Source organism: Drosophila biarmipes, chromosome 3L, assembly GCF_025231255.1.
Source record: "Drosophila biarmipes strain raj3 chromosome 3L, RU_DBia_V1.1, whole genome shotgun sequence".
NCBI classification, from domain to species: Eukaryota; Metazoa; Arthropoda; class Insecta; order Diptera; family Drosophilidae; genus Drosophila; species Drosophila biarmipes.
Window position 1 is genome coordinate 19,364,518 of NC_066613.1, and position 23,062 is coordinate 19,387,579.

Sequence of the window (23,062 nt, forward strand, 5' to 3'; positions counted from 1 at the left end):
TATCGAAAACATAATCTAGAATTTTTCCATCTCTATTTCAAGGTCTCTTCATCTCGAAAATAAAGTTAAGAGTACTTTCGTCTTGATTTCAAGAAGGTTTATTCTCAAATAAGTAAGAAGACGAAATCGTTAAATATGAATATGAAGCTTATAAATACTTTCGTCTTAATTTCAAGAACGTTTATTCTCAAATTCCTTATCTAAGAACATTTGACCATAGTTACATTTCTTTTTTTCATTTTTCGCGATTAAATGTCAAGTACTTTCTTACAATAAATATAATATGAATGTGGCACAAACTCACCTGATAGTCCATTGAGTTGCCGTAGCCCATGTGGTTGCAGGAGCAGGAGCAGTGCTTGATATGCTGCTCCAGTTCGTCGTCGATGACGGTGGCGCCGTGGCCTGCGAGATGTCCGAGTCCCTCGTGATGGAGGTGGACGTGCTCCAGATCCCAGTGATCCCGCGGCCGGAAACGCGAATCGCTGGCCTGCTGTTCCACCAACTCCATCTGATTTGCGGCCAGATGCTGCAGCTGATAGGTCTGCGGCTGAAGCTGCTGCTGTGATTCCCCGGGCCAGTCCAAGGAGGAGGACTTGAACATCCGCCTGCCAACCAAGCCACCCAAGCCACCCATCGGTGTGGACTTCGTTTCCCTGGCTGGACTGTTCTGGGCACTGACACCGCTGGCTTTGCCGCTGTCGCTCTCTTGCGCTGTTAGGCTGCCGCCGCGCAAGAGAGTGGCGCGCTCGAAGCTTTTGGCCGCCTGGTGGAAAGCTTCGTACGCAACAGTTTCGTCCTCCTCAACATCGCTGGCGTTCTGGTAGCGTCTCATTTGCAGTGCGCCACCAGTTGCTGCGGTCACGTTTCCGGTTCCGTTCCCACTTCCATTCCCATTGCCGATGGCCGCCGCCGCTGGCGTGACTGTGACCGCCGAACTGGCCGCGCTGAGCATCAGTCGCAGCATTTCGTTGGTGTCCTTCGCGGGCAGCGGTACACTGCAGGAGCCCGTCTCCGCCTCCGAGAATTCTTGGGGCTCCGAGTTCACATCGTCGGATCCATTGGACTCCTCCAGCTCGATCTGCTGGCTTTGGCGGGCTCGCTGGCCCACTATCGAGGCAGCCGTCGAGTTGGCTCCGTACTTCCAGTAGGTTTTTCCGGTGCCAGCGATCCTCTGCATGTGACTTCCGGTCGCCTGGCGTTTCCGCTCTTGCAGCTGTTGGAGATTCTTGAAGGCCTTGCGCACCGGCTGCGTGTGATGCAGGGTGGCACACCTTCGCATGGGCGGCGGCGTGTACACCGGGGACACACTGTAGCTGTGCGAGTGCCGACCGGGCGACAGCGAACCACTGGATTTGGCGCCCACCAGGCGGGCCTTCAGCTTGCGGCCGAAGCCAAGGCCACTTCCGTTTCCGGCCGCCGTGCCGCTTCCGGTGCGGGAGATCAGCGAGTGGGCGGACAGGGAGAGGGCGCGACTGAACCGCAGGGCCGCCGATCTCTGCTGCTTGACAGCCATCAGCTGGCACTCGTCAATGGTGGGCAGCTTCAGCAGGTGCGGATGCAACTGGGCGTAGGTGAGCGACGGCTTGGCACTGGCCGCCTCGGCAGTGGGATTGGGCAGCGGATCGAAGAGGTTCTTCTGGCTGAGGGCCAGGAACTCGCGCTGCTCCTCCTCCTCGAGCGCCTTCAGCGCTTTCAGGTCCCACTCCCCGGAAGACATGGTTGTGGGGGCTTTTAGTCACTCATGGGGTGAGATAATACCTAATAGGTATCCTTATAATTACTTAGCTGGGCTTAGTATTGGCATAGGTAGCACACACACCATCACTCCCACTTTAGTTCTTGGTTTTTGAGAATGAATACCAACTTTTCTAGATGAATTCAGTAAAACAGAACTAATAAAAATCATAATAAAGTAATGTTATGTTAATTTTATGAAGACTGTTGATAAATAACTTCAAAAATACAAGTTATTTCGATATAGTACCTATCTTCTTCTCACAGTCTACGATATCAACGCGATAAAAAAGGGAAATAAATTTTAACACGCATAAATCCCGCCAATATTCCGTTACATTTTCCGATAGACCGTGCCGTTACCGTTACCCGATTCAATTACCGTTGCCACGCGGCGCTGATAGCACACTGGCCTCTATATGGCCGCGGTACCGTTACTTTATAACGGCACTGCTAACAGCAACAGCAACAGTTTCCGCTTTGGTGGATGGAAGCTGTGGATCGTAAGTGACCTGGCCCAACAAAAAACTAAGGCAGTGGGTCGCCATGTTAGCGTTAACATGTAAGCCAAAGTCGATGTAAAGCAAATGTAATTCAAGTTTAATGTTAATTAAAATGTAATATTACAAAAACCTAAATATGTACAATTTTTTCGTCTGAATATTGATTAACAAAAATAAATGGGCACCCGCAGCTCTTAAATTAAAAATTCCAAACTATATATGCGTTTAACATTTAACATATTTTTAAAACTCTAAACTAACAGAGCTCTTTGTTTTCTGCTTTTTAATTCATTTTTTATTATTTTTGCTCTCAAGGTGCCTTTGTAATCAAAGTTACGAATGCACCCCACAGAAAAGCTAGCATCCATTGTTTTTATGATGGGGCTTGCCCGACTTGGAGCCAAAGGTGGCCCCAGGTGAGACCGCAGGTGACAGGGCGGCAATGAAATATGCAAGTGCATTCATTTGGCATCCAAAGCAATTTCGCAGTCAGCAGGACGACGCATAGCCATTTTTGTTAACCTCAACTCAAAACACTCACCGCTACCCAAGCGAGCACTGAAAAAAGGTTTTATAATAAATGGGATTTTTTCCTAACTGGTAGGATTTGGTAGGAATTCAAAAAGAATATTGTTTCCTTTAAAGTTGCTCATACGACATGTAAGCCAGTTAAATATAAGTCCAAAAATATAATACTCCCAATTTCAGCCTTGTCATTTATTGACTTTTAAAATACATTTCTTAGATAAAAGGTTTCAATAAACAAATTTATTGTTTTGAACTCTATGCCGCAGAGTTTCAAATAAACTATTGAAGAAAGGCAACAGTGCGTATGAGTGATTTACGTAAAACCCAATGAGCAGAGCCTTAAGAGCATTTTGCTCCAATAATATATTTTAATACGACCTGCATGTTCTGATGCACACTACATAAGGGGTTAAGAGTAAGATCTTAAAATTGGCCATAAAAATGGAGACTGCCACCAAAAACTTAATTATACTAGTATGGGCCTAAAAATATTCCATGTTTGGCCAACACTATATCCATACTACTAAAAGAATTATATTATAAACCATTCTACAGTTAGTTTATAAGTAGATTAGGGTTTTTTTCAGTGTGCGCATTTCATGCATCTTGACAGCGTCACCAGTTAACGTTACAATGCATGGCCACATTTGTGCACACCTGTACCGGCGTACATATGTAAGTACCTGCACATGGCCCATGCATCCTCCGGAGTGCTCATCCCTCATCCTGATGTATGGCCATCAAACAGCGGACGGGACGAGGATGAGTGTCGGCAAATGGCGGGGATGCATGTGTTTGCACCGCTGCACTCCCCGAACTGTGTTAATGAAATTCAAGCTGGGTCTAAAATTTGCATTAGCACATCCCACACACCCATATGCAAATCATATACCAGATATGAGGCCACACATAATTAATAAGGTGATCGATGGAATATTCTTTAAAATTAAACAACACGTTAATATGTACAACAGCGGAAAAACCAATAACCCAGTTAACTAACTTTGATTTAATACGAATTATCTTCTTGGCCAAATAACATTTAAAAAGTTCCTAACTTTGCAGCTTAAAAATTGAAAAGTCAGCCCAAATGTGGCCTTCAAGGGGTGCAACAGTGTCGGAGTTAAGCCACAATTTTTCGGGAACAAGTTGGCCAGCCACGCCCCTGTCCTCGACTCCGTTTGGCTGTCGCAGAGGAGGTCAGAAGTCAAGATCGAAAACAAGCGAAAGTTGCAGCAAGCCGTCATGTTCGGGGTCTGCGTTTAATTTCTTTCATGGGGACTCCGGAGTAAGTGAGCCGAAATCGAACGGAGCTCCTCCTCTCGGTCTTCTGGCCAGATGGCAAACTTTGGCTGCCTGGTGGCGAGCATCTGCGGCACATGTTGGGCCACACAACAAAAATCGGGGCCACCAAGCAGCCAAACTTTATTGAATAGAAATTCAGTTTCATTTTCAGAAAACTTCATATTTCTGTTTTTTGTGTTCGAGATACTTTTTATCCAGTTACACTGTCTGGCCGGGATTTGGTTTCCCATTCTGCACTTCATCCCTCTGGGGAAAGGGTTAAGTTCAACGTTTGAATTTATAAACTCTGCAGCACAAACAAGAAATTAAAAGCACTGAATCACTTCATTTAAAAGCTTGCAATTTTATAGACTATTCTACTATTAAACCTACATATCGGTAGGACCCCTTTCCAGAGGTAAAAGGAAGCAATACTAAAACGCCCACAATTATACGCATGGTCTGGGAGCCATGGGGACCTGGTGCTCCAGAGCCCTTCAACCACGGCCAAAATACTTGGCAGCAATTGGCGATGCAATGCGAGGCGAGGCCAAAATTCATTAAACATTTCCAAGCTGCATATTTGTCATGGGCCCCAAGTGCGGGGCACTTCGACCCGCGGATGCAGTTGTCCCAGTGGTTATCTCGATGTTTTGGCCGTGCTGGCCACGCCACTCGATGCAGCTGGACCCGTGGCACAGAGTGCTCCCAATGAATCCTGATTTATGGCCTGGATGCCATGCTGACATTTGGTTCCCGGCCAACACCTTCCGACGCATTCGATGGTATTCACGAGCCAGCGGAACAGCAAGGTTACCGAAAATGGGTGTACAAATTTCAAATTTGAATTCATGAATTTTTCAATAAAATATTGTTATTTATTTGTTTTGATAAATGTTATAAAAACACATTTAATTAACTTAGTTTTCTATCTGTTTTAGTTAGAAAAGGGATTACAATATACATCTTTAAGTACTTAAATATAGCTGATTTTAGCATTTACATCTCGACAGTATTTAAAATAATCTGACTGATTATCTGATTGTTGGTTCTATTGTATAGTCAGATCTTGAATTGTAATCGTAGTGATTTAAAATATACGATTACCTGGTATTTATTCAATAGGAAGTATTTTACGTAGAATGGATTGTGTTCCATTTTCACGTTCCACTTCCGAATAATGGTATCCCCAATTGAACTAGTTCCTTTTCAGCTTGACAAACGTCAAAATTGTAACGTGATTTGGCACTTTTTGAAAAGCATTTCGAGGAAGTATAAAACATTTGCAATTCGACGATGGCTGCTCCTGCTCCAGCTCCACAAGCCAAACCCCCCATGGACGACGAGCGGGTGAAGGCGCTGACCGCCTACCACACCAAGCTGCTGGAGCACCGCGAGATCGAGTCGCGTTTGAAGGATCTGCGGGATAAGCACAAGGTCCTGAGTGCCCAGTTCGAGAAGTCCGAGGAGGACCTGAAGTCCCTGCAGAGTGTGGGCCAGATGCTCGGCGAGGTCCTGAAGCAGCTCACCCCGGACAACTTCATTGTGAAGGCTTCGAATGGACCGCGCTACGTGGTCGGATGTCGCCGGCAGATAAACAAGACGAAACTCAAGGCCGGCACTCGGGTCGCCCTCGATGTGACCACCCTGACCATCATGCGCTATCTGCCACGCGAGGTGGATCCGCTGGTGTACAACATGACGCACGAGGACCCGGGCAACGTGAACTACGCCGAGATAGGAGGTCTTGGTGAGCAGATCCGCGAGCTTCGCGAGGTCATCGAACTGCCGCTGCTCAATCCGGAGTTGTTCCTCCGCGTTGGCATCAATCCACCCAAGGGATGCCTGCTCTACGGACCACCTGGCACTGGAAAGACCCTCCTGGCCCGTGCCATCGCCTCCCAAATGGACGCCAACTTTTTAAAGGTAAGTGTCGAATGTATTTTAACTTTCCTTAAAAAAATTATTTAAATATTAAAAAATGAAAAGGGATTGAAGTATTTTAAGTTTTAGTAAATATAAATAATAATAATCTCACCCAAAGGTGGTTTCTTCGGCCATCGTGGACAAGTACATCGGCGAAAGTGCCCGCCTGATCCGCGAGATGTTTGCCTACGCACGTGACCACCAGCCGTGCATCATATTTATGGACGAGATCGACGCCATCGGAGGTCGTCGCTTCTCGGAGGGCACCTCCGCCGATCGCGAGATCCAGCGCACGCTCATGGAGCTGCTCAACCAGATGGACGGCTTCGACGCCCTCGGCCAGGTGAAAATCATCATGGCCACCAATCGGCCGGATACCCTGGATCCTGCCCTGCTGCGTCCCGGGCGACTCGATCGAAAGCTGGAGATTCCGCTGCCCAACGAGGTGGCCCGCATGGACATCCTTAAGATTCACGCCGGACCGCTGTCCAAGCACGGGGAAATCGATTACGAGGCGGTGGTCAAGCTCTCGGATATGTTCAATGGTGCCGATCTGCGGAACATTTGCACCGAAGCCGGGCTTTTTGCTCTGCGCTGTGATCGGGAGTATGTCATCCAGGAGGATTTCATGAAGGCTGTGCGCAAAATCGCCGACAACAAAAAGCTTGAGTCGCGTTTGGACTACAAACCCATCTAAGAAGGACTTTAATAGCTACAGTCTTGCCAAAGTGTTCATGGGAAATGTTATATTCCTGAACATTATTCCTTACTATGTACTCAAAGCTACCACAAAACCAGCATGAATAAAAATAGACAAGCAAACTATGCGTATAACACGTGTATCAGTTCATTCGTTAGCTATATCTTAACAAAGTAAAAAATAGTAGCCTTGCACTTCCGAATTCCATAACTTGAGTTGTTGGATCCCAATTTAAACGTGGGATGCCTCTATAAGTTTTTGGTTAACTTCTTTTAAAATCTATATTTAAATATCACCCTTTAATGGGGTACCAATTTTTAACGCGTTTCCATGTGTAACTTTACTACATTTTCAATGGTTTTAAGAATGAAATTTAAAAAAGCACTTATAGATTCCATAACTTGAGATATTTACGTCCGATTTTGACGTGAATACCTCTAGAAGTTTGTGGTTAAATTCTTTAAAAATCTACATTAAAAAATTGCTCTTAAGCGAATGTTCAATTTTTAAACCATCAAACTTCTAGATTTCACTTTGCCTATTTATGTCCGATTTTGAAGTGGGATACCTCTTTGAGTTTGTGGTTGAATTCTCTAAAACATTATCTACATTAAAATGTTTATCGCCAAAGGGGATCCAAATTTTAACCCATTTTCCTGTTCTATTTTACCACATTTTCAATGTCTTTCCAAATGGGACACCAAAAAAGTCTCTTCTTGATTCTATAACTTGAGTTGTTGTAGTCCGACTTCGACGTGGGCTACCCCTATGAGTTTGTGGTTGAATTATTAATAAAAAATATTACATTAATCATTCTAAAATAAGGGTCAAATTTAAGCCCATAGGAAAAGTATGGGAGTCCAAAACATACAATTCTCCAAATGTGGAATTAAACCCCTGAAATGTATTTGGTTCTGTTTGGACTTTTAAGCGGAACAAGCTCCATAAGTTATCTTCGTTTTGGCGCAACTCTGGGTGGCAGCATTGAAGTATTCCTCACCGCAGCTCATGGGAGTAGACTCCCGGCCATCGACGCATTGGATGTACTTGTGGCAGCCTTCGTCCTCGGCCACCTCGTAGCCATCCTGGCGGCCATCGCACCGGTCGTAGATGCACTTCTGGCTCTCGCGGGGCATGCACCCCTGTCGGTCCTGGTTGAAGAAGGTGTTCTCGTCGCACTGCATGTGAATGGGATCCGGGTCCGGGACGCCAGAGCCGAGGTCACGGCAGTAGTAGTAGCCGCGGCAGGTGGCCTGATCCGAGACGAACTTGTTGCGCATGGCCAGCTTCTTGGTGCCACACGCGTCCTCCGGCAGAGGATGGTCGTCGCAGACAATGTCCTTCTTGGCGCCACATTTACCCGTGGCCACATTAAAATATGTGCCAGTTTCGCAGGTGTAGTTCTTTAAGACGTTTTTAACGCAGGAATGGTACTTGTGGCAATTGGCTTCGTCGCGGAAGAGAACACCACTGGGCACAATATCGCAGAGCTCGTATGTGGCGGCACAAACAGTGTTCTCTGGGTAGACGCACCGCTTGTTGACCTGATCGAAGTGCATTCCGTTCTGGCAGGTTCCACTGCCCAATACCGCATTCGAATCACAGTAGTACCAGTTGGCGCAGTTTCGGGTATCTCCAATGTAGCCCGTTGCCACTCCCTTGCAGGAAGGGGCGCTGCAGTAGGAGTCGTCGATACTCTTGTAGCAATCGTTCTTGGCCAAACTGAAGTACTGTCCAGTGCCCGTGCAGCTTTGGCTTTCCGAAGCCTCAGAGTTGTTGCACTCGAACCACTCGCTGCAGCTTCCGGGCTTCCGGAGTTTGGTTCCGTCCTTGAAGAGGCGACAGATGTCGTCAGTGGCGTTCAGGAACCGCGTTTGGGTGCTCACATGAGCCGTCAGGACCAGCAACAGGGCCTGCAGGACCAGGGAACTTGAAAGTCCTGAAATATTAAATTGATATCAGCATAAACTTCCACCACTGCGAATCAATAGGCACCACCTGGCATTTTGAAACACTTCCACCGTCACCTCAACTTTAATAGGTTCGACTAGCATTTAGCCACTGCCAGCTGTGCCTTTTATAGCGACGAATATCAGATTTTCCCACTCGGATGACTTTAATTTACTACACCCCAAGAAGATAAGATTTGCTTCGTGTCATAAACAGAGATCAGTGGTCTTTCAATTAATTTTGGTGGCGACTCTATAAAATACAATGCCAGACATAAGTTCTTAACTGATGTAAAAAAAATTAACAAGGAATATTAAGCAATTAGTATATGACGTTCTATTGATGTAGGTACACTTTTAATCAAATATTTTTGATAATTTTTCTGTAAGCACTGAAATAAATTGATTATGTACCCCATAATTTGGTTGCTTTCTTAATTTATTTTTTATTTTGTTTTCTTGCACATACTTTTATAAGAGAATGTGTATACTTTTGGCCCAACACGATAAGCGCGTTAAGTAACAAGTATTGTTAATTGAAACTTTGCCAAAAAAAATGTAGGCTTAAAGGAAATGGCATTATTTTTTTGAAAAAAACCTATACCCATATAGACATTCTTAATAATAAATAACCTTGCTTACAAAAAAAGAAAAGATTTCCACACTTAGGTAGGGTTAATAAGAACTAATAAGAGATACGCTCTTTTGTTTTGTAGATTTTCCAGCCCAAGGTAAAAGATTTATTGACATGGACTCTAAGTGTGACACTTAAAGGAGTGGGAAATTATTTATAAGTCTCCGTTCAGATCAGAATACTATTAATTAAAAAACCAAAACTCAATTATGTATGGTGTAAACGACACAATATTTACTTTTCTTTGTATAAACAACCATAAATCTCCCCTTTTTTGCAAAGCATTCAGTAATCCGATCTATTTATAAAAACTGGAATACAGTGTTCGCCGAGGGAAACCAAAAATGTTTCCACTGACAGTGAATACTTTTAGATGGCTTTTTCACAATCAATAGAAACTTAGTGTCAGCGCCGAAGTCTTGCGACACTTTTCGTCTCGGCTGCGATAAGAAATCTATTTCCACTGGTGACGAGGCAATTGCTGTTTGCTTATTCTGATCGTCGCCTGAAGACCCGGTCAGAGACACGCCTGCACTTGACTGGCTTCCTTCGGCAACGCGGTTGCAACTTGGCACTCACTACTTGTTAGTTTACATCTACTTTTTCCTTTATAATGGTTTTTTGAACGTTCCGATTTCAGTTCGTTGGAGAGGCGGGGCAGCGTTGAAATTCACTCCGAGCGAGACACTCTGCTGATTGCTTCTTATCAAAAGCACTGATTTCGAATGGTGCTAGAGTTGAAATGGGTGGCTTTCCCTGATATCTATGCACCAGTCGATCTCAGTTCTTCGATTCGAAGGGGAAGAGTGCTCCCCACTGCGATCCTGCACCCTTTGGACCGAGGATCCCGACTGAACGGCGCGATAGCGATGGGCAGCGCGACGAGTGTCGCTGATGACTGTGTGCCCTGCAGGGGCGACCTCTGCTTAAATCTCAGAAACCTGTTACACCTGAGAAGATTTTTATAATAGAGGCTGTATGGGTGCGATGGCAGATCCACTCATGTTTCCGCTGGCCCGTCTTTTGTTGCCCCTTAAGGCCGGGAGACACGGCTCTCGTCTCCAGGGCGATGCGTGAAGTGTAATGGACACCGCAGAGTCTAAGCCTTTCCAACTCAAGTGCCTGGGGGCCCAGCAGCACTTTTGCTCTCCTTTCTTCCACTTAGATCTCCCCAAGTTGGGTAATTTAATTCAAGCGTACTTGGCCAGCATTTGAATAATTAGAATTGCATTGTCTTGGGTTTCATCCCGGCTGGAGGGTGGAGAGGGCAGGGTCGCGGCGCAGGAAGCCTCTCACCGCAGTCTTCGGCGATATGTTTCTGGTTCTTCTAAGCCCATAACAGTACTTGTCTTGAGCCGATTGCATTTCTGTGACAAATAGACTTCAGGCCCCCCCGCGGTCGGCACGCTCGAGTGGCCCAAGTGAAAAGACAGGGAAAAGTAATTATCGTCATTGACTTCGCATCCGAGCTAAGGACGCATCTCCCTCCGAAGTGACAAGTTCGATTCTATTTCCGTTCTGAATGGGTTTCCTTATCGGCACATTTGAATCGGCGAGATTGCATGCGGTTCCAGGAATCAAAGAAGTCTTTGCCATAACGGCTATAAAAAGGTTATCTATAATTAGTACCACTTGATTAGGTACTTTAGACTTGGGAATGGCAGTTGTGAGACGACATCCGAGACATATTTTATTTCTTTGGAGATCTATCTATAAATACATCAATTATCATCATTTAAAATATATATTTTAGATTAAAGGAAAATCTTTGAAGAACCAAGTATTACGTTATCCAAGATATATTTTACTTATTTGAAGATCTATTATATATTAGAACTTTTAAGATCATCTCATCATTAGTAAAACCTAAAGTGTTATTAATATTTCATTGTTATTTAATTGCTTCTTAAAATATATCAAAAATAAATGTATAATACTTTATATTTATTATTATATTTACAGATTTACACATTTACGAGTATATATTATATTACAATAACAAAATGAAAAACCAAGTAACCCAAAGTCGAGCTCGGAGATTTCCCCCCTTATCGACTCTATGTGCCACTTCATTTGAGCGACAATAAACGTCATTTAATTTGAAGTGTCAATAAAGAGATCCCAGTGATTAGGCATACGTTTTTGCTTATCGAGGGGCGTGCGGGAAAACATAAATTAGGCAGACGCCAGGGCGGGACCCATTCAGCAGTGGAGAGTCCGTAGACCTATGCCAAAATCTTTGGGCACCCTCCATACGGTGGGGAGTGCTGCAGGTCGTGATAAGAGGCCCGGAATCCCAGTGCCGAGTGCCAAACAGGCACACCTAATTACACCTGCGATAGCGAGGGGCGCGAACAAATCAGTTGCCGAACTAATCGAGAGCTAGATGTGGTGATTGGTATTATCAGAAGATTGACTACCGATTCCGGGCTACCGAGGCACTTAAATGCGGCTACTCTGCCTGGTTGCCCACTTAGTCGCTCGCGAATTTTGGACTACTTCAAAGGCGTTGGGAAAAGAAAAGAATGCGAAAAATAGGCTATAGTGGTGAGGGATTGGAGGAGGCTCTTGGAACCAGTAACCCATTACCAATTCGCTTCGTAGGTTTCTGGACGGTTCTGCTGCTGACTGCCGGTCTGCAGGGGGCCTTCGCCCAGTTGGCCAATGTGTGCCTTGGACAGGAGGATGGCGCTCGACTTCCGCTGGCCACCCACTGCTCTCGGTTTGTGGTTTGCCTCAAGGGCGACGTCTCCATCATTGGCAGCTGCCCGCGCGGTCTCCACTTCAATCGCGAGCTGGGGGAGTGCGACTTCCAGTGGCGAGCCAATTGCCTGGGACTCTCGGCCTTTGCCGGAGTGGATGATCAGTGCGCCTGCGACTGTTGCGCCGAGGAGTGCCAGGATCCCATCGAGGACATCGATGAACTCACCACCACTGCCACCACAGTCACCGAGGACTGCGATCCGGAAACCCCCACTGCGGTCACGGACGCCACTGATGGAACCACTGAGTACGAGGACACCAACAACTCCTCCAACACCACTCCTTCCACTCCAGGCGTGGTGCCCTCATATTGCAAAAGCCCACTCACCAATTGTGTGAATGAGCCAACTGGCACCTATATCGATCTGCCCGGGATCTGCGTGAGGTTCATCCAGTGCAACAGTGGGTGCTGCGAGGAGTTCCAGTGTCCCTCCGGCTTGTACTTCAACAAGGAGATCGATGACTGCGACTACTGGTGGAACGTGGACTGCACACCCACTGCAGATGCTTCGGATGAAATCGAGGGGCCCTCGGGAACGAAGTGCTCCGATTCGGGAAGGTGCGCCGGTCAAAAGGATGGAGTCATGCTAAAGGACTACGATTCGAATGGATATTTGGTCTGCCAGTGTCAGTGCCCCATTCAAATGCCCTGTTCCGAGGGCCTGGAGTTCAATGAGACAGCTCAGGTGTGCGATTGGGTGGGTAAAAATGCCTCCGCGAGGCTTTCCTCAGCGGTTACGTGTCCCGAGGGCCTGGTCTACAATGCCACCGCGGACCAGTGCGACTACCCGGCGAACTATGTGCCCGAGGTGGCCTGCAATACCACTACCACCGTGTGCCAGAATCAGCCGGAGGGTGAGCTCTTCCCGGTGGAGGGCAAGTGCAACATGTTCTACAAGTGCAACTTCAACTGCGCCGTGGAGCAATACTGCTCGAACAACCTGATCTACAACGAGGATACGGAGCAGTGCGATTATCCCCAGAACTATAAGTGCAAGTGGGACTACTCCCCGCCCACGGGTCCCGAGGCAGGGCCCTCGGGCATCGCCTGCGAGAGTAATGGACGCTGTTTGGGCCAACCCGAGGGTACATTCTTCAGCTCCACCAAAAGCTGCGGCAACTATGTCGTCTGCCAGTGCGAGTGTGAAGTCGAGATGGAGTGCCCCGATGGACTGTACTGGGACCAGGACCGGCTGACCTGCAATTACGAGGACGACGTAGCCTGCACTCTCTAGGTGACCGATTGTCGAATAAAGCAACTCTTTGTCAAGGCAACTGGGATCTGGCCCTATCGGACTCTTCACTAATTGTGTTTTGGGTTGGTAAATCATTCTAATCAGTGCTGCGGTGGGCCCGGGCCAGCAGCTGTGGGCACTCCATCACTAAGAGTGGCATGGGCTTAACGATTAGGAATACCCCATGTTCGAATGGGGAAGGGGTATGTTCTTTATAGGGTAATGTCGTTGGCTGAAAAACCAGTTCATTCTTGGGTCATATCTTAAAGATACTATTCCTTTATAGTTTATTATATTGGCTAAATAGGAATAGAAGGTGTTCAAATCTGATCTTACCAATGTATATTGGCAATATCTTAACTGAGGCTTTTCCGTTTGGTAAAACTGCAGAGAAAAAAGCAAGAAATCTATTTCGTTCGGCATCGAAATATGCCAAAAAAGCCACTCCATGGAGGAGGTCTAAGTCTCAACAGCACCAAAAAAGAACTTCACTCTCTGAAACTTATGTCTGGCGAGATTTTGACTCTTCGCACTCTAAAATTTTTCGGACTCATCGTTGCGCTGACTTTTATAAATAGTGACAATATCGATTGCTTGTATAACTACTGTAAATATATGCTGATAATATCACGGATGGTTCGACATTATCGCCGGCACATGCTGTGAGGCAGGAAGAGACATTCAATTATTTTAATAGTCGGTAAATATAAAAGCCGATATGGACCGAAATGGCAGCAGTGAGCGATCGTTATGTGGACTGAAAAGATGGCTCAATCCAGGAGTACGCACTTTGGTAAGCGCGGAGCACCGATTAATATGTGGATGGACCTTGAACCAGAGTTTTCCCCTAGGAGTGGCCCTATGTCTGATGGTGTCCCTCTGCGTGGGAGCACTGAATGCGGCGTGTTGCGAGGAGGGCGAAACGAAAGTCGATGAGGCTGATTGCTCCAAGTATCTAGTCTGCTGTCACGGTGAATTCGTGTCCAAGTCCTGTGAAAGCGGCGACTATTGGAACTCGGTTTGGGAGCGCTGCGAAGAGGATAATGGCGAGTGCAAGCCGCCAACCTGTGAGGATGGCGAAATCGAGGCCAATCCCGAGGATTGTGCAGGTTACTTGGAGTGCGTTGACGGAAGCGTTGTGATCCTCACCTGCCCGGAGGGAGACTACTTCAACGCCACCCAGAAAAAGTGCCTCCCCGACACCTGTGGAGTCTGTGTCAACTGCACCGAGGGAAGCAAGAAGCCCGACCTCGACGACTGCACCAAGTTCCAGCAGTGCGTCAACGGAAAGTACGTGTCCAAATCTTGCGAGGCCGGAGATTACTGGAACTCGACGAAGCAGGAGTGTGAGTTGGACGAAGGCCAATGCAATGGCACTCCGTCGTGCACGGATGGAGAACTCGAGGTGGACCCAACAGATTGCGCAGGTTATCTGTCGTGCTCGAATGGTATCTGGGTGAGCAAGCAGTGCGCCGAGGGATCTTACTTCAATACCAAGTATAATACTTGTGTTGTCGACACTGATGGAGTTTGTGTTAACTGTACCGAAGGAACTACTGAACCTGTCGATGACTGTACCCAGTACAAAATTTGCACGAATGGGAAGTTTGTGACCAAGTCGTGTGAAAGCGGATATTACTGGAACAGCAAGACCTCAGCCTGTGAAAAGGATAATGGAGAGTGCAATGGCAATGGAACGTCCTGTACTGAAGGTGATCTTGAGGTTGACCCCACAGATTGCGCAGGTTATCTGTCGTGCTCGAATGGTATCTGGGTGAGCAAGCAGTGCGCCGAGGGATCTTACTTCAATACCAAGTATAATACTTGTGTTGTCGACACTGATGGAGTTTGTGTTAACTGTACCGAAGGAACTACTGAACCTGTCGATGACTGTACCCAGTACAAAATTTGCACGAATGGGAAGTTTGTGACCAAGTCGTGTGAAAGCGGATATTACTGGAACAGCAAGACCTCAGCCTGTGAAAAGGATAATGGAGAGTGCAATGGCAATGGAACGTCCTGTTCTGAAGGTGATCTTGAGGTTGACCCCACAGATTGCGCAGGTTATCTGTCGTGCTCGAATGGTATCTGGGTGAGCAAGCAGTGCGCCGAGGGATCTTACTTCAATACCAAGTATAATACTTGTGTTGTCGACACTGATGGAGTTTGTGTTAACTGTACCGAAGGAACTACTGAACCTGTCGATGACTGTACCCAGTACAAAATTTGCACGAATGGGAAGTTTGTGACCAAGTCGTGTGAAAGCGGATATTACTGGAACAGCAAGACCTCAGCCTGTGAAAAGGATAATGGAGAGTGCAATGGCAATGGAACGTCCTGTTCTGAAGGTGATCTTGAGGTTGACCCCACAGATTGCGCAGGTTATCTGTCGTGCTCGAATGGTATCTGGGTGAGCAACCAGTGCGCCGAGGGATCTTACTTCAATACCAAGTATAATACTTGTGTTGTCGACACTGATGGAGTTTGTGTTAACTGTACCGAGGGAACTACAGAACCTGTCGACGACTGTACCCAGTACAAAATTTGCACGAACGGCAAGTTTGTGACCAAGTCGTGTGAAAGTGGATATTACTGGAATAAGGTCGAAAAGGCCTGTGAGAAGGATAATGGAGAGTGCAATGGCAACTCAACGTGCACCGAGAATGAGGTTAAGGAAAATCCTGCTGACTGCGCAGGATACCTGCAGTGCATAAATGGCGCCTATGTGGCCAGGAAGTGCTCCGCCACGCAGTTCTTCAATACCACACTGAAGGAGTGTGTCGTTGACCAGGATAACGTGTGCATCCCCAAGACCTGCGATCCCGATTGCTGTGATGTGCCCAACAACTCCATCTGGTCTGTTCAGAACAACTGCTCGGCCTTCTACCAGTGTGTGGATGGCAACAAATACGAGCAGAGGTGCTCCAACAATTTGCAATACAATAACAAGACGGAGCAGTGTGATTATCCCGAAAATGTTGACTGCGACGATGGATCTGCCCCGCCAAGTGGTCCGACTGCCGGGCCTTCGGGAACATATTGCGAGAGCCATGGTCAATGTGTTGGCCAGAAGGATGGTACCCTCTTCCCAGCAGTCAAGGGCACCTGCAGTTCCGCCTATGTCGTCTGCCAGTGCGAGTGTGAGGTCAGCCTGAGCTGTTCCTCCGGACTGCTCTTTAATACGGAAGTCAATTCTTGCGATTGGCCCGATAATGTTAAATGCTGAATGTTTTCAATAAACAACTATTAACGCAGCGCATATTTTTGGTCGATTTAAAATGGATTATGGTCTTTTAATTGTCACTTGAAAATATGACTTAAGTATCTAAACAACTTTTGAAAGATAATTAAAAAGAGTGTATCGAAAGTGAAGTCTGAGATGACTGAACTTGGAGCTGGTGTACCATCAATTTTACAGGGTGCTTGATTAGATACAAGGTCGGTTGCTGTTAACGAGCCAGTATAAATGGTTCCCAATAGAATATGATCTAAAACGATTCGTCAATATCAAATACTTTATTATTGGCTTTGCAATGTAGAGTTACAACAAACGAGATTTGGTTTTGCGCACAGGCTTTCTCGACTTCGATTTCCTCTTGGTTTCTTTTAGCTTCGTCTGACACTTGGCAACCTTGGGATAGTCACATCGCGAGGAGGCGGCATTGAAATGCAAGCCAGCGGGGCAGTCCATCACCAAGAACATCATGTTGCTGCACAGCATGAACTTGCCACAATCACTCCGGTGGGCTGCGAGTGAGTTTTCCTTTTCATCTGAGCAAACTCCTCCTGTTAAGGCAGGTCCATCCATCTTTTTGGTCTCCTGAGGAGCAACCAAACACTTGGCGTCAGAGGCCTTCATGCAAATTCGTCGTGTTGGGCTGAAATGCTGTTGACCAGAGCAAGAGCGAAGATGGGGTTTCCTCGACTTGCAGACAAAGTACTCCTGACAAGATCCCTTCTTTGTAAGCATTACTCCATCCTTCTTGCCAGCACACATTCTATCTGTCATATCCAAAGGCGCTTTATCCTGTCCGGAAGGTCGTTGCTTTTTCATTGGCTTGACAGTAACGGGAGGATCAGTCATAACGATCAGTTCCTCCAAATCTTCTTCACTTTCGGCACTAGATGTATCCACATTATCCTTATCGTTGCCTTCGAAAATACAATCCACCTTTGCGGGATCATCGCAGTGCAATGTCAATGGATTGAACAGGGTATTTTGTTCGCAAGTCCCAATCACAGCTTTTCCATCTGCACACACATAGTAGCCCTTGCAAGTTCCAAACATTGGCAAAAGTCCGCCATTTTTACCCTCGCATAAGGACGTCTTGAAGGCAAATCCGTTCTTTAAAAGTAATCTTGTTATTTTTTATATTTTTGAAACATTACTCAACGTACTTGTAACACAGCTAGAGCTTGTTCTTGAAGGATGAACATTCCCCAAATCAGTCCTAATAGCTTCATTTTGACGCTATCGAGATTTTTGTCGAACTGAAAGTTTCCATTCGTTCAACTGCGTTTTTATAGACTACCTTGTGTGGGAAATTTGCATGATTTACCAAAATGTAAAGTGTTAACACTTGATGTTATCGATCATATAAGATAGATGCTCGTATGCGAGCACTATCTATATTTTCTTACTGAGAATTGATAAGAGTTCATATAAAACATATGTAACGTCTGAAAAAGATACATTCAGGGTTGTGTTCGTGTGCCAGGGGTAAAGATCGCATTCTTAGAAGGAACAATCAGTAAAAAAAATATAATGTGTATGTTTATCAATCTCATTACAAAGTCTTTAAAAAAATATTCAGCTACAAAACTTTGTTAAATAATATGTTTAAGGATGTCTAGATATATTATTTTTCCGATAATAATTTGTATTGATATACCCTTATAATAAAAAATATCACCACTGTAACTTTATCTAACAAAGCCTAAAAGTAGGTAAGGTATGTCAAACAATGAATGCGAATAAGTAAAATACCGAGTTCCTAAAGGTGTACGTCAGTTAGCTGTTGAAAACCTAACCGGTGAACTTTTTTCTTATCTCACTGAAATTAATTGAAACGAAAACAAGAGTGGACAGATGCTTATCATAGCCCATTATTAATAAGCTGTTGTCTATTTTCTTGACCAATACGTTGTCTGTTGTTATTTTCTCAAAGCTTCCAAAAGAATGTTATCAATCTTATTAATCATTATCACCGGAAAATATAAACGTTGTTTGATTGGTAGCCCAGCTATTGCTTAGAAATGGCCAAAAATGAGATCCCATTTCAGTTAATTTCAAGACGTTAACATAGCCACACGAAAAAGTTTTTAAGAAATATTACATCAGTGCAATGAAAGGTATTTTTAAATCTTTTCAATAAACTGGATTCAACTAAAATAATAATTAACCAAAAAAATTTACATTATTATTTGTAGAGTATGCTGTTTTACCATTTATTATATGGCTTTTGGGAACCTCTATCTCTGAAGGTAGCACACAAACCCCATCGAGTTGTGAATCCCATTATATTGGATGGAATTCTTTCGACCTAAGACCTTCAGAAACCGATTTCTCCTTCTGCCAATCCTTGTCGAATGGATTTTATAAATATCCCTATGACTGCAGTGCATATATTTCCTGCCATGATTCATGTGCTGACTTGGAGTACTGCCCCGGGGGAAAACTTTTCAACAGTCCTCTGGATATTTGCGACACACCCGAAGCTGTCGTCTGCGACCCATTGCCTCATCCAATACCTCCATCCACCGAATTACCACCTGAAAATCCTTGTGAGGGCCTAAAAAACAACACGCTTTTGCCCTCGGCTGAAAATTGTAATGAGTTCTTCGTGTGCGTGAATCAGGAAAGTGAGGTTTATCACTGCCCCGCCGAAATGCTCTTCAATCCGGATTGGAAAATATGTGATGATAAGGAAAATGTGTGGTGCTTTGGTGACCGCACGACACAAGATTCGCTGGAAACCACACCGACGACTGAGGAGGAGTCTTTTACGAAATGCGAGGGCCAGAAAAAAGGGACTTCCTTTCCGGATACTCAAAACTGTCAGCAATACTATTACTGCTGGGGTAACAACTCTTACATAATCCTACCCTGCCCCGTCGACAACTGGTTTAATCCGATGAGTGGCAATTGTGGTCCTGATATTTCACCAGAAGCTTGTCGGGAAGAGATAGCCACCACAACTCCTATTATTACCACACCACCGTCAACTACAGTGGCCCCGACATCGAAGGGTGATGATGACGAAAATCCCTGTGCAGATCAGGAACTCGGTGCCAGCTTTCCATTAAAATCCGACTGTCAGTCGTACCTTTTGTGCCTCAATAATGGCCAATCGACGACTGCAAAGTGTCCAACCAATGCCTGGTTCGATCCAAAAACTGGGGACTGTGGCCCTAATGTGTCTCCCACCGCTTGCCTTGAGTCCTCAGCAACTACCACGAATGCTCCCACAACCCAGGGTTCGAATGATCTGTGTACGGATAAAGAATTGGGATTCTCTTACCCCCTGGTGACTAACTGCCAGCAATATATTCTGTGCATGGGAAATGGAGAGTCAGCCGTTGCCAATTGCATTTATAACGCCTGGTATGATCCCAAAACAGGCAATTGTGGCCCAGATGTGTCTCCAACAGCGTGTAAGGAAACTAGTGTCACCACTCAATCCCCCACAACTCAGGCCACCTCGCCTCTCACAACATCTGCGACCACCTGGCCCACCACTTTACCCACGCCAAATCCTGATGAAACAACCACCTTCCCTCCGGATATTTCAGGTATTTGCTATGGAAAAAGCGATGGCTACTATGCCCAGTATCCGGAGGACTGCAGCAAGTACATAGTTTGCGCTAGTCCAGTTCCTATAGCATTTTACTGTCAAAAGGACTTCTTCTTCAACGAGGCTCTTCAGAAGTGCGTAGAATGGGCTTCGAGTGATTGTCCCAATGAGGAGACTACCACAACGTCCCCAGGATTAACGACTCCGAGCCCAGATTCTTCGATATGCTTCAATAACACTGGAAATAAATTGCCGTTCCAAGAAAACTGTCAATGGTTCATACACTGCAATGATGACTCCTCCTACATGATGGGTATCTGTAGTAGTGAGGAATTTTTCGATCCATGGAGTGGAGCATGTGGCCCTAATGTCTCACCGGAAGCCTGCAGGGAAGTCTACACCACTTTGGTTACAGAGACCACGGAGGACTTAACAACGCAGACAACCCAGAGTACCCAAAGTACCCAAAGTACTCCAGGTCCTATAACAGATCCTTGTGAAGGAGCTCCTGACGGGAAACTAGTTCCATATCCGGACGACTGCACCAAGTTTATACAATGCGTCCAGCCCAACCCAATTGTCTATAATTGTCGGGAGGGTCAGGAGTTCAGTGCCTCTTTGGAAAGATGTATGGCCCCGTGGTATGCCAATTGTTCCATTCCAGCTACCACTACCCCTAGCATTCCTGTAACAACAACCACCACCATATCACCTTCCCCGGACGGCTCATGTGCGGATAAAGCTGAGGGATCTAAGATCCCCTATCCCAGGAACTGCAGCAAGTACATAGTCTGTGAGGATCCCATCCCGGTTGGCTATGCCTGTCCCGAGGGCGAGGAGTTCAGTCCTTCGGTTTTGACCTGTATGGATCCTCAGCTGGCGGGCTGCCAAACCTTCCGCCTTCTTCCAGTTGCTTTGCTAACCAAAGCTGATTCAGAAAAACCAAGCTTCTCTCTTTGGCAGTCTTTTAAAACGATTGCAAGCTTTTTTGTATAGATTTTTAATGCAAATTATGTGAACTATATGTTTTTATAAAATTAATCAATAAAATGTTGTAATTCCATGACTTTCGCTTGGTGGGTTTTGGTTATCGTCCCACTAAGGTGACTGGGCACAAACAGAGTTGGAGGTGGTGCAGGAAAGCTGGGGTGGATTCCAATACAAGTTACCTGGACAGGTGAGCACAGTAGCTGTTGGGCCGCAATGGATGAACTTTTGGCAGTCGGCGGGATAGGGAATGTAAGCATTGGAAACACTGTTTCTGCACAAAGACTGGACATCAATTGGTAGCTTGGTTGTGCTTGGTGGAGTCCAGCTATCAGTTGGCGGAGTGGCAGCAGTGGGTATCGGATCGAGGGGTGGCAATGGCACCCCAGGCGCATCCGAGTTCTGGCAATTGGCATACTGTGGAGCTACGCAGCGCTGATACAATGAACTCCACTGCAGGTTTTGCTCACACTGTAGAGCACGCGTCTCGTAGAATCGACTACAGTCTCCCGGAAACGGACTGTACACCACCTCATCGCTGGGACCGGGATGATCAATTGAATTGCAGTTGGAGTACTCCAAGTAGTCACATCGATAGGTCGTCTGGCTCCAGTACAAACTCGCAGGACACTGGTGCTCAAAGGCCAGTCCGTTCTGGCATGTGTAGTACTTGCGACAGTCGTTGGGATACGGCAACATCACAGTGTGATTGGGATCGTCGTAATGTGGGCATTTTTCATTCAAAATGGGCGAGCCGTTTGCGATGGGCTGTGTACAACATGATTTTCTTAGGTATTATATTTTTCGATCTATTCATACACTCACTGCTCCAATATTGTACTCCTCACTGTAAACTGTTGACAAGACAGCCACTAAGACTACGGAGACGAAAGCAGATCCTAGCCACACTGGAAAAAGTTTGAGTAAGGTAGGTTTTGGGGGCTTAATTTTTAATCACATCACTTACTTTTGTTTGAATCCAGTGAAAGCGCACTGAAGAATGAATGTATGGCCTATACGCAAGCCCTTTTATACCACAATATGCTGGTGAACTTTATCAATTTGTAGTACTTAACTTTTATTTATCGTACTTAAACAAAGAATGGCATTTCTTATAAACAGCACTCTTAGGGGTTTAAGATAAACTGTCCAATCAAATGGAACTCGTTGCTGGTTCCTGAACGTCTGAAATAATTTTTAAAACAAGTGTTCTTCTTTTTGAACACTTCATTTATAAAAATTATTTTATTAATAGGGTTCATGCTTAAGGGTTTGGTTAAAACACATTGTAGAGTCATTATTACTTGTCCACTTGACCGGTCAAGCTTATCATCATTATCAAGGACAGATGTGATATGAAAGCTAATTAAACTTCCGTTGAAACCAAAGAGGCTTTATCAATTTGTCAATAATGTGTATTGGTTCAGTAATGATATATAAGATCCGAAACGGTGGCTTAACGATTAACAGATGAACTGGAGACTTCCGACGAAACAATAAAAAGTAAGAGTAATGATATATTCTTAACTTCACAATAACATTCTGAAATTCTTCAGTGGTCAACCAATTTTTGCTGACAATCTCATTAAGTGCCTTGCTCTCCGGGCTTTGCACGGCGCAAATTGTGGTAAGAGAGGCCGTCCCTAACGACTGTCATCGCTTCTATGAGACCCGATTGCTGACCTGTCCTCCAGAGTTTCATTGGAACCCCCAACTGCAAAGATGCGATCTTCAGTCCCCCACAGGCTGCACTTCCATCACACCTAGTCCCATTCCCCCACCGGTTAAAAAACCAGAATCCTACAACCTTTCCGAAGTTTGTAAGGATAAACTCGGCCAGCTGATAGCATACCCGGGTGACTGCACCCGCTTCATTCATTGCGATTATGTGCCCTTTGTGAAGTCCTGCCCGCAATACCTCTATTGGAACTCCCACCTACTTACCTGCGATAAAGTTTGTGTTTGATAAACCACCGAAGGACCATCGCCAAGCCAATATTTAATAAAGAAATCAAGCGAACG

The 23,062-nt window shown here is 45.6% G+C and overlaps 9 protein-coding genes across 14 annotated transcripts in view; 5 read left to right on the forward strand and 4 right to left on the reverse strand.

The window, feature by feature from the left end:
* LOC108035085 (uncharacterized) overlaps positions 1–2,100 on the reverse strand; it is a 98,477-nt gene extending 96,377 nt beyond the window's left edge. Inside the window, exons 1-2 of one of the 2 annotated variants that reach the window (XM_017110501.2) lie at positions 1,988–2,100; positions 305–1,895 (exon numbers count right to left, since the gene is read on the reverse strand). In XM_017110501.2, coding sequence (XP_016965990.1) covers positions 305–1,720 — 1,416 coding nt within the window. In that variant the 5' untranslated portion in view covers positions 1,721–1,895; positions 1,988–2,100. The remainder of the gene's footprint in view (positions 1–304; positions 1,896–1,987) is intronic. The other variant, XM_050886444.1, reaches the window with a different exon arrangement.
* Positions 2,101–5,027: 2,927 nt separating this feature from the next.
* On the forward strand, positions 5,028–6,812 carry LOC108035514 (26S proteasome regulatory subunit 10B). Its single transcript, XM_017111177.3, has 2 exons — positions 5,028–5,978; positions 6,097–6,812. Exons 1-2 carry the CDS (start codon positions 5,349–5,351, stop codon positions 6,673–6,675), a joined length of 1,209 nt encoding a protein of 402 aa, XP_016966666.1. The 5' UTR covers positions 5,028–5,348; the 3' UTR covers positions 6,676–6,812.
* Positions 6,813–7,562: 750 nt separating this feature from the next.
* LOC108035515 (peritrophin-48) lies at positions 7,563–10,107 on the reverse strand. Of its 3 annotated transcripts, none has more exons than XM_050886452.1 (3): positions 9,500–10,107; positions 8,677–8,802; positions 7,563–8,617 (listed from the first exon to the last, which is right to left on the reverse strand). In XM_050886452.1, exons 2-3 carry the CDS (start codon positions 8,681–8,683, stop codon positions 7,605–7,607), a joined length of 1,020 nt encoding a protein of 339 aa, XP_050742409.1. In that variant the 5' UTR covers positions 8,684–8,802; positions 9,500–10,107; the 3' UTR covers positions 7,563–7,604. The 3 variants fall into 3 exon arrangements, with proteins under 3 accessions (XP_050742409.1, XP_050742408.1, XP_016966667.1); XM_050886451.1 differs by having other exon boundaries at positions 8,677–8,880; XM_017111178.3 differs by having other exon boundaries at positions 8,677–10,107.
* A 1,273-nt stretch (positions 10,108–11,380) lies between these two features.
* Positions 11,381–13,293, forward strand: LOC108034607 (chitin-binding domain protein cbd-1). 2 transcript variants are annotated; one of them, XM_017109541.2, is made up of 2 exons: positions 11,381–11,808; positions 11,866–13,293. In XM_017109541.2, exons 1-2 carry the CDS (start codon positions 11,787–11,789, stop codon positions 13,257–13,259), a joined length of 1,416 nt encoding a protein of 471 aa, XP_016965030.1. In that variant the 5' UTR covers positions 11,381–11,786; the 3' UTR covers positions 13,260–13,293. The 2 variants fall into 2 exon arrangements, with proteins under 2 accessions (XP_016965030.1, XP_050742407.1); XM_050886450.1 differs by having other exon boundaries at positions 11,381–11,805.
* A 711-nt stretch (positions 13,294–14,004) lies between these two features.
* Positions 14,005–16,518, forward strand: LOC108034586 (chitin-binding domain protein cbd-1). The gene is made up of 2 exons (XM_017109519.3): positions 14,005–14,052; positions 14,111–16,518. The coding sequence occupies exons 1-2, from the start codon at positions 14,010–14,012 to the stop codon at positions 16,483–16,485; spliced, it is 2,418 nt and encodes an 805-aa protein (XP_016965008.3). The 5' UTR covers positions 14,005–14,009; the 3' UTR covers positions 16,486–16,518.
* A 178-nt stretch (positions 16,519–16,696) lies between these two features.
* Positions 16,697–17,748, reverse strand: LOC108034433 (chondroitin proteoglycan 2). Of its 2 annotated transcripts, XM_050886453.1 has the most exons (3): positions 17,658–17,748; positions 16,831–17,604; positions 16,697–16,747 (listed from the first exon to the last, which is right to left on the reverse strand). In XM_050886453.1, the coding sequence occupies exons 1-3, from the start codon at positions 17,721–17,723 to the stop codon at positions 16,709–16,711; spliced, it is 879 nt and encodes a 292-aa protein (XP_050742410.1). In that variant the 5' UTR covers positions 17,724–17,748; the 3' UTR covers positions 16,697–16,708. The 2 variants fall into 2 exon arrangements, with proteins under 2 accessions (XP_050742410.1, XP_016964807.1); XM_017109318.2 differs by lacking the exon at positions 16,697–16,747 and having other exon boundaries at positions 16,756–17,604.
* Positions 17,749–18,523: 775 nt separating this feature from the next.
* Positions 18,524–21,110, forward strand: LOC108034434 (mucin-5AC). Its single transcript, XM_017109319.2, has 2 exons — positions 18,524–18,611; positions 18,690–21,110. Exons 1-2 carry the CDS (start codon positions 18,605–18,607, stop codon positions 21,047–21,049), a joined length of 2,367 nt encoding a protein of 788 aa, XP_016964808.1. The 5' UTR covers positions 18,524–18,604; the 3' UTR covers positions 21,050–21,110.
* LOC108034435 (peritrophin-1) lies at positions 21,064–22,049 on the reverse strand. The gene is made up of 3 exons (XM_017109320.2): positions 22,008–22,049; positions 21,866–21,948; positions 21,064–21,808 (listed from the first exon to the last, which is right to left on the reverse strand). Coding segments are annotated over exons 1-3 (741 nt in total). The 5' UTR covers positions 22,009–22,049; the 3' UTR covers positions 21,064–21,151.
* Positions 22,050–22,519: 470 nt separating this feature from the next.
* On the forward strand, positions 22,520–23,054 carry LOC108034437 (uncharacterized). Its single transcript, XM_050886456.1, has 2 exons — positions 22,520–22,543; positions 22,597–23,054. Coding segments are annotated over exons 1-2 (411 nt in total). The 5' UTR covers positions 22,520–22,542; the 3' UTR covers positions 23,007–23,054.
* The last annotated feature ends 8 nt before the right edge of the window (positions 23,055–23,062 follow it).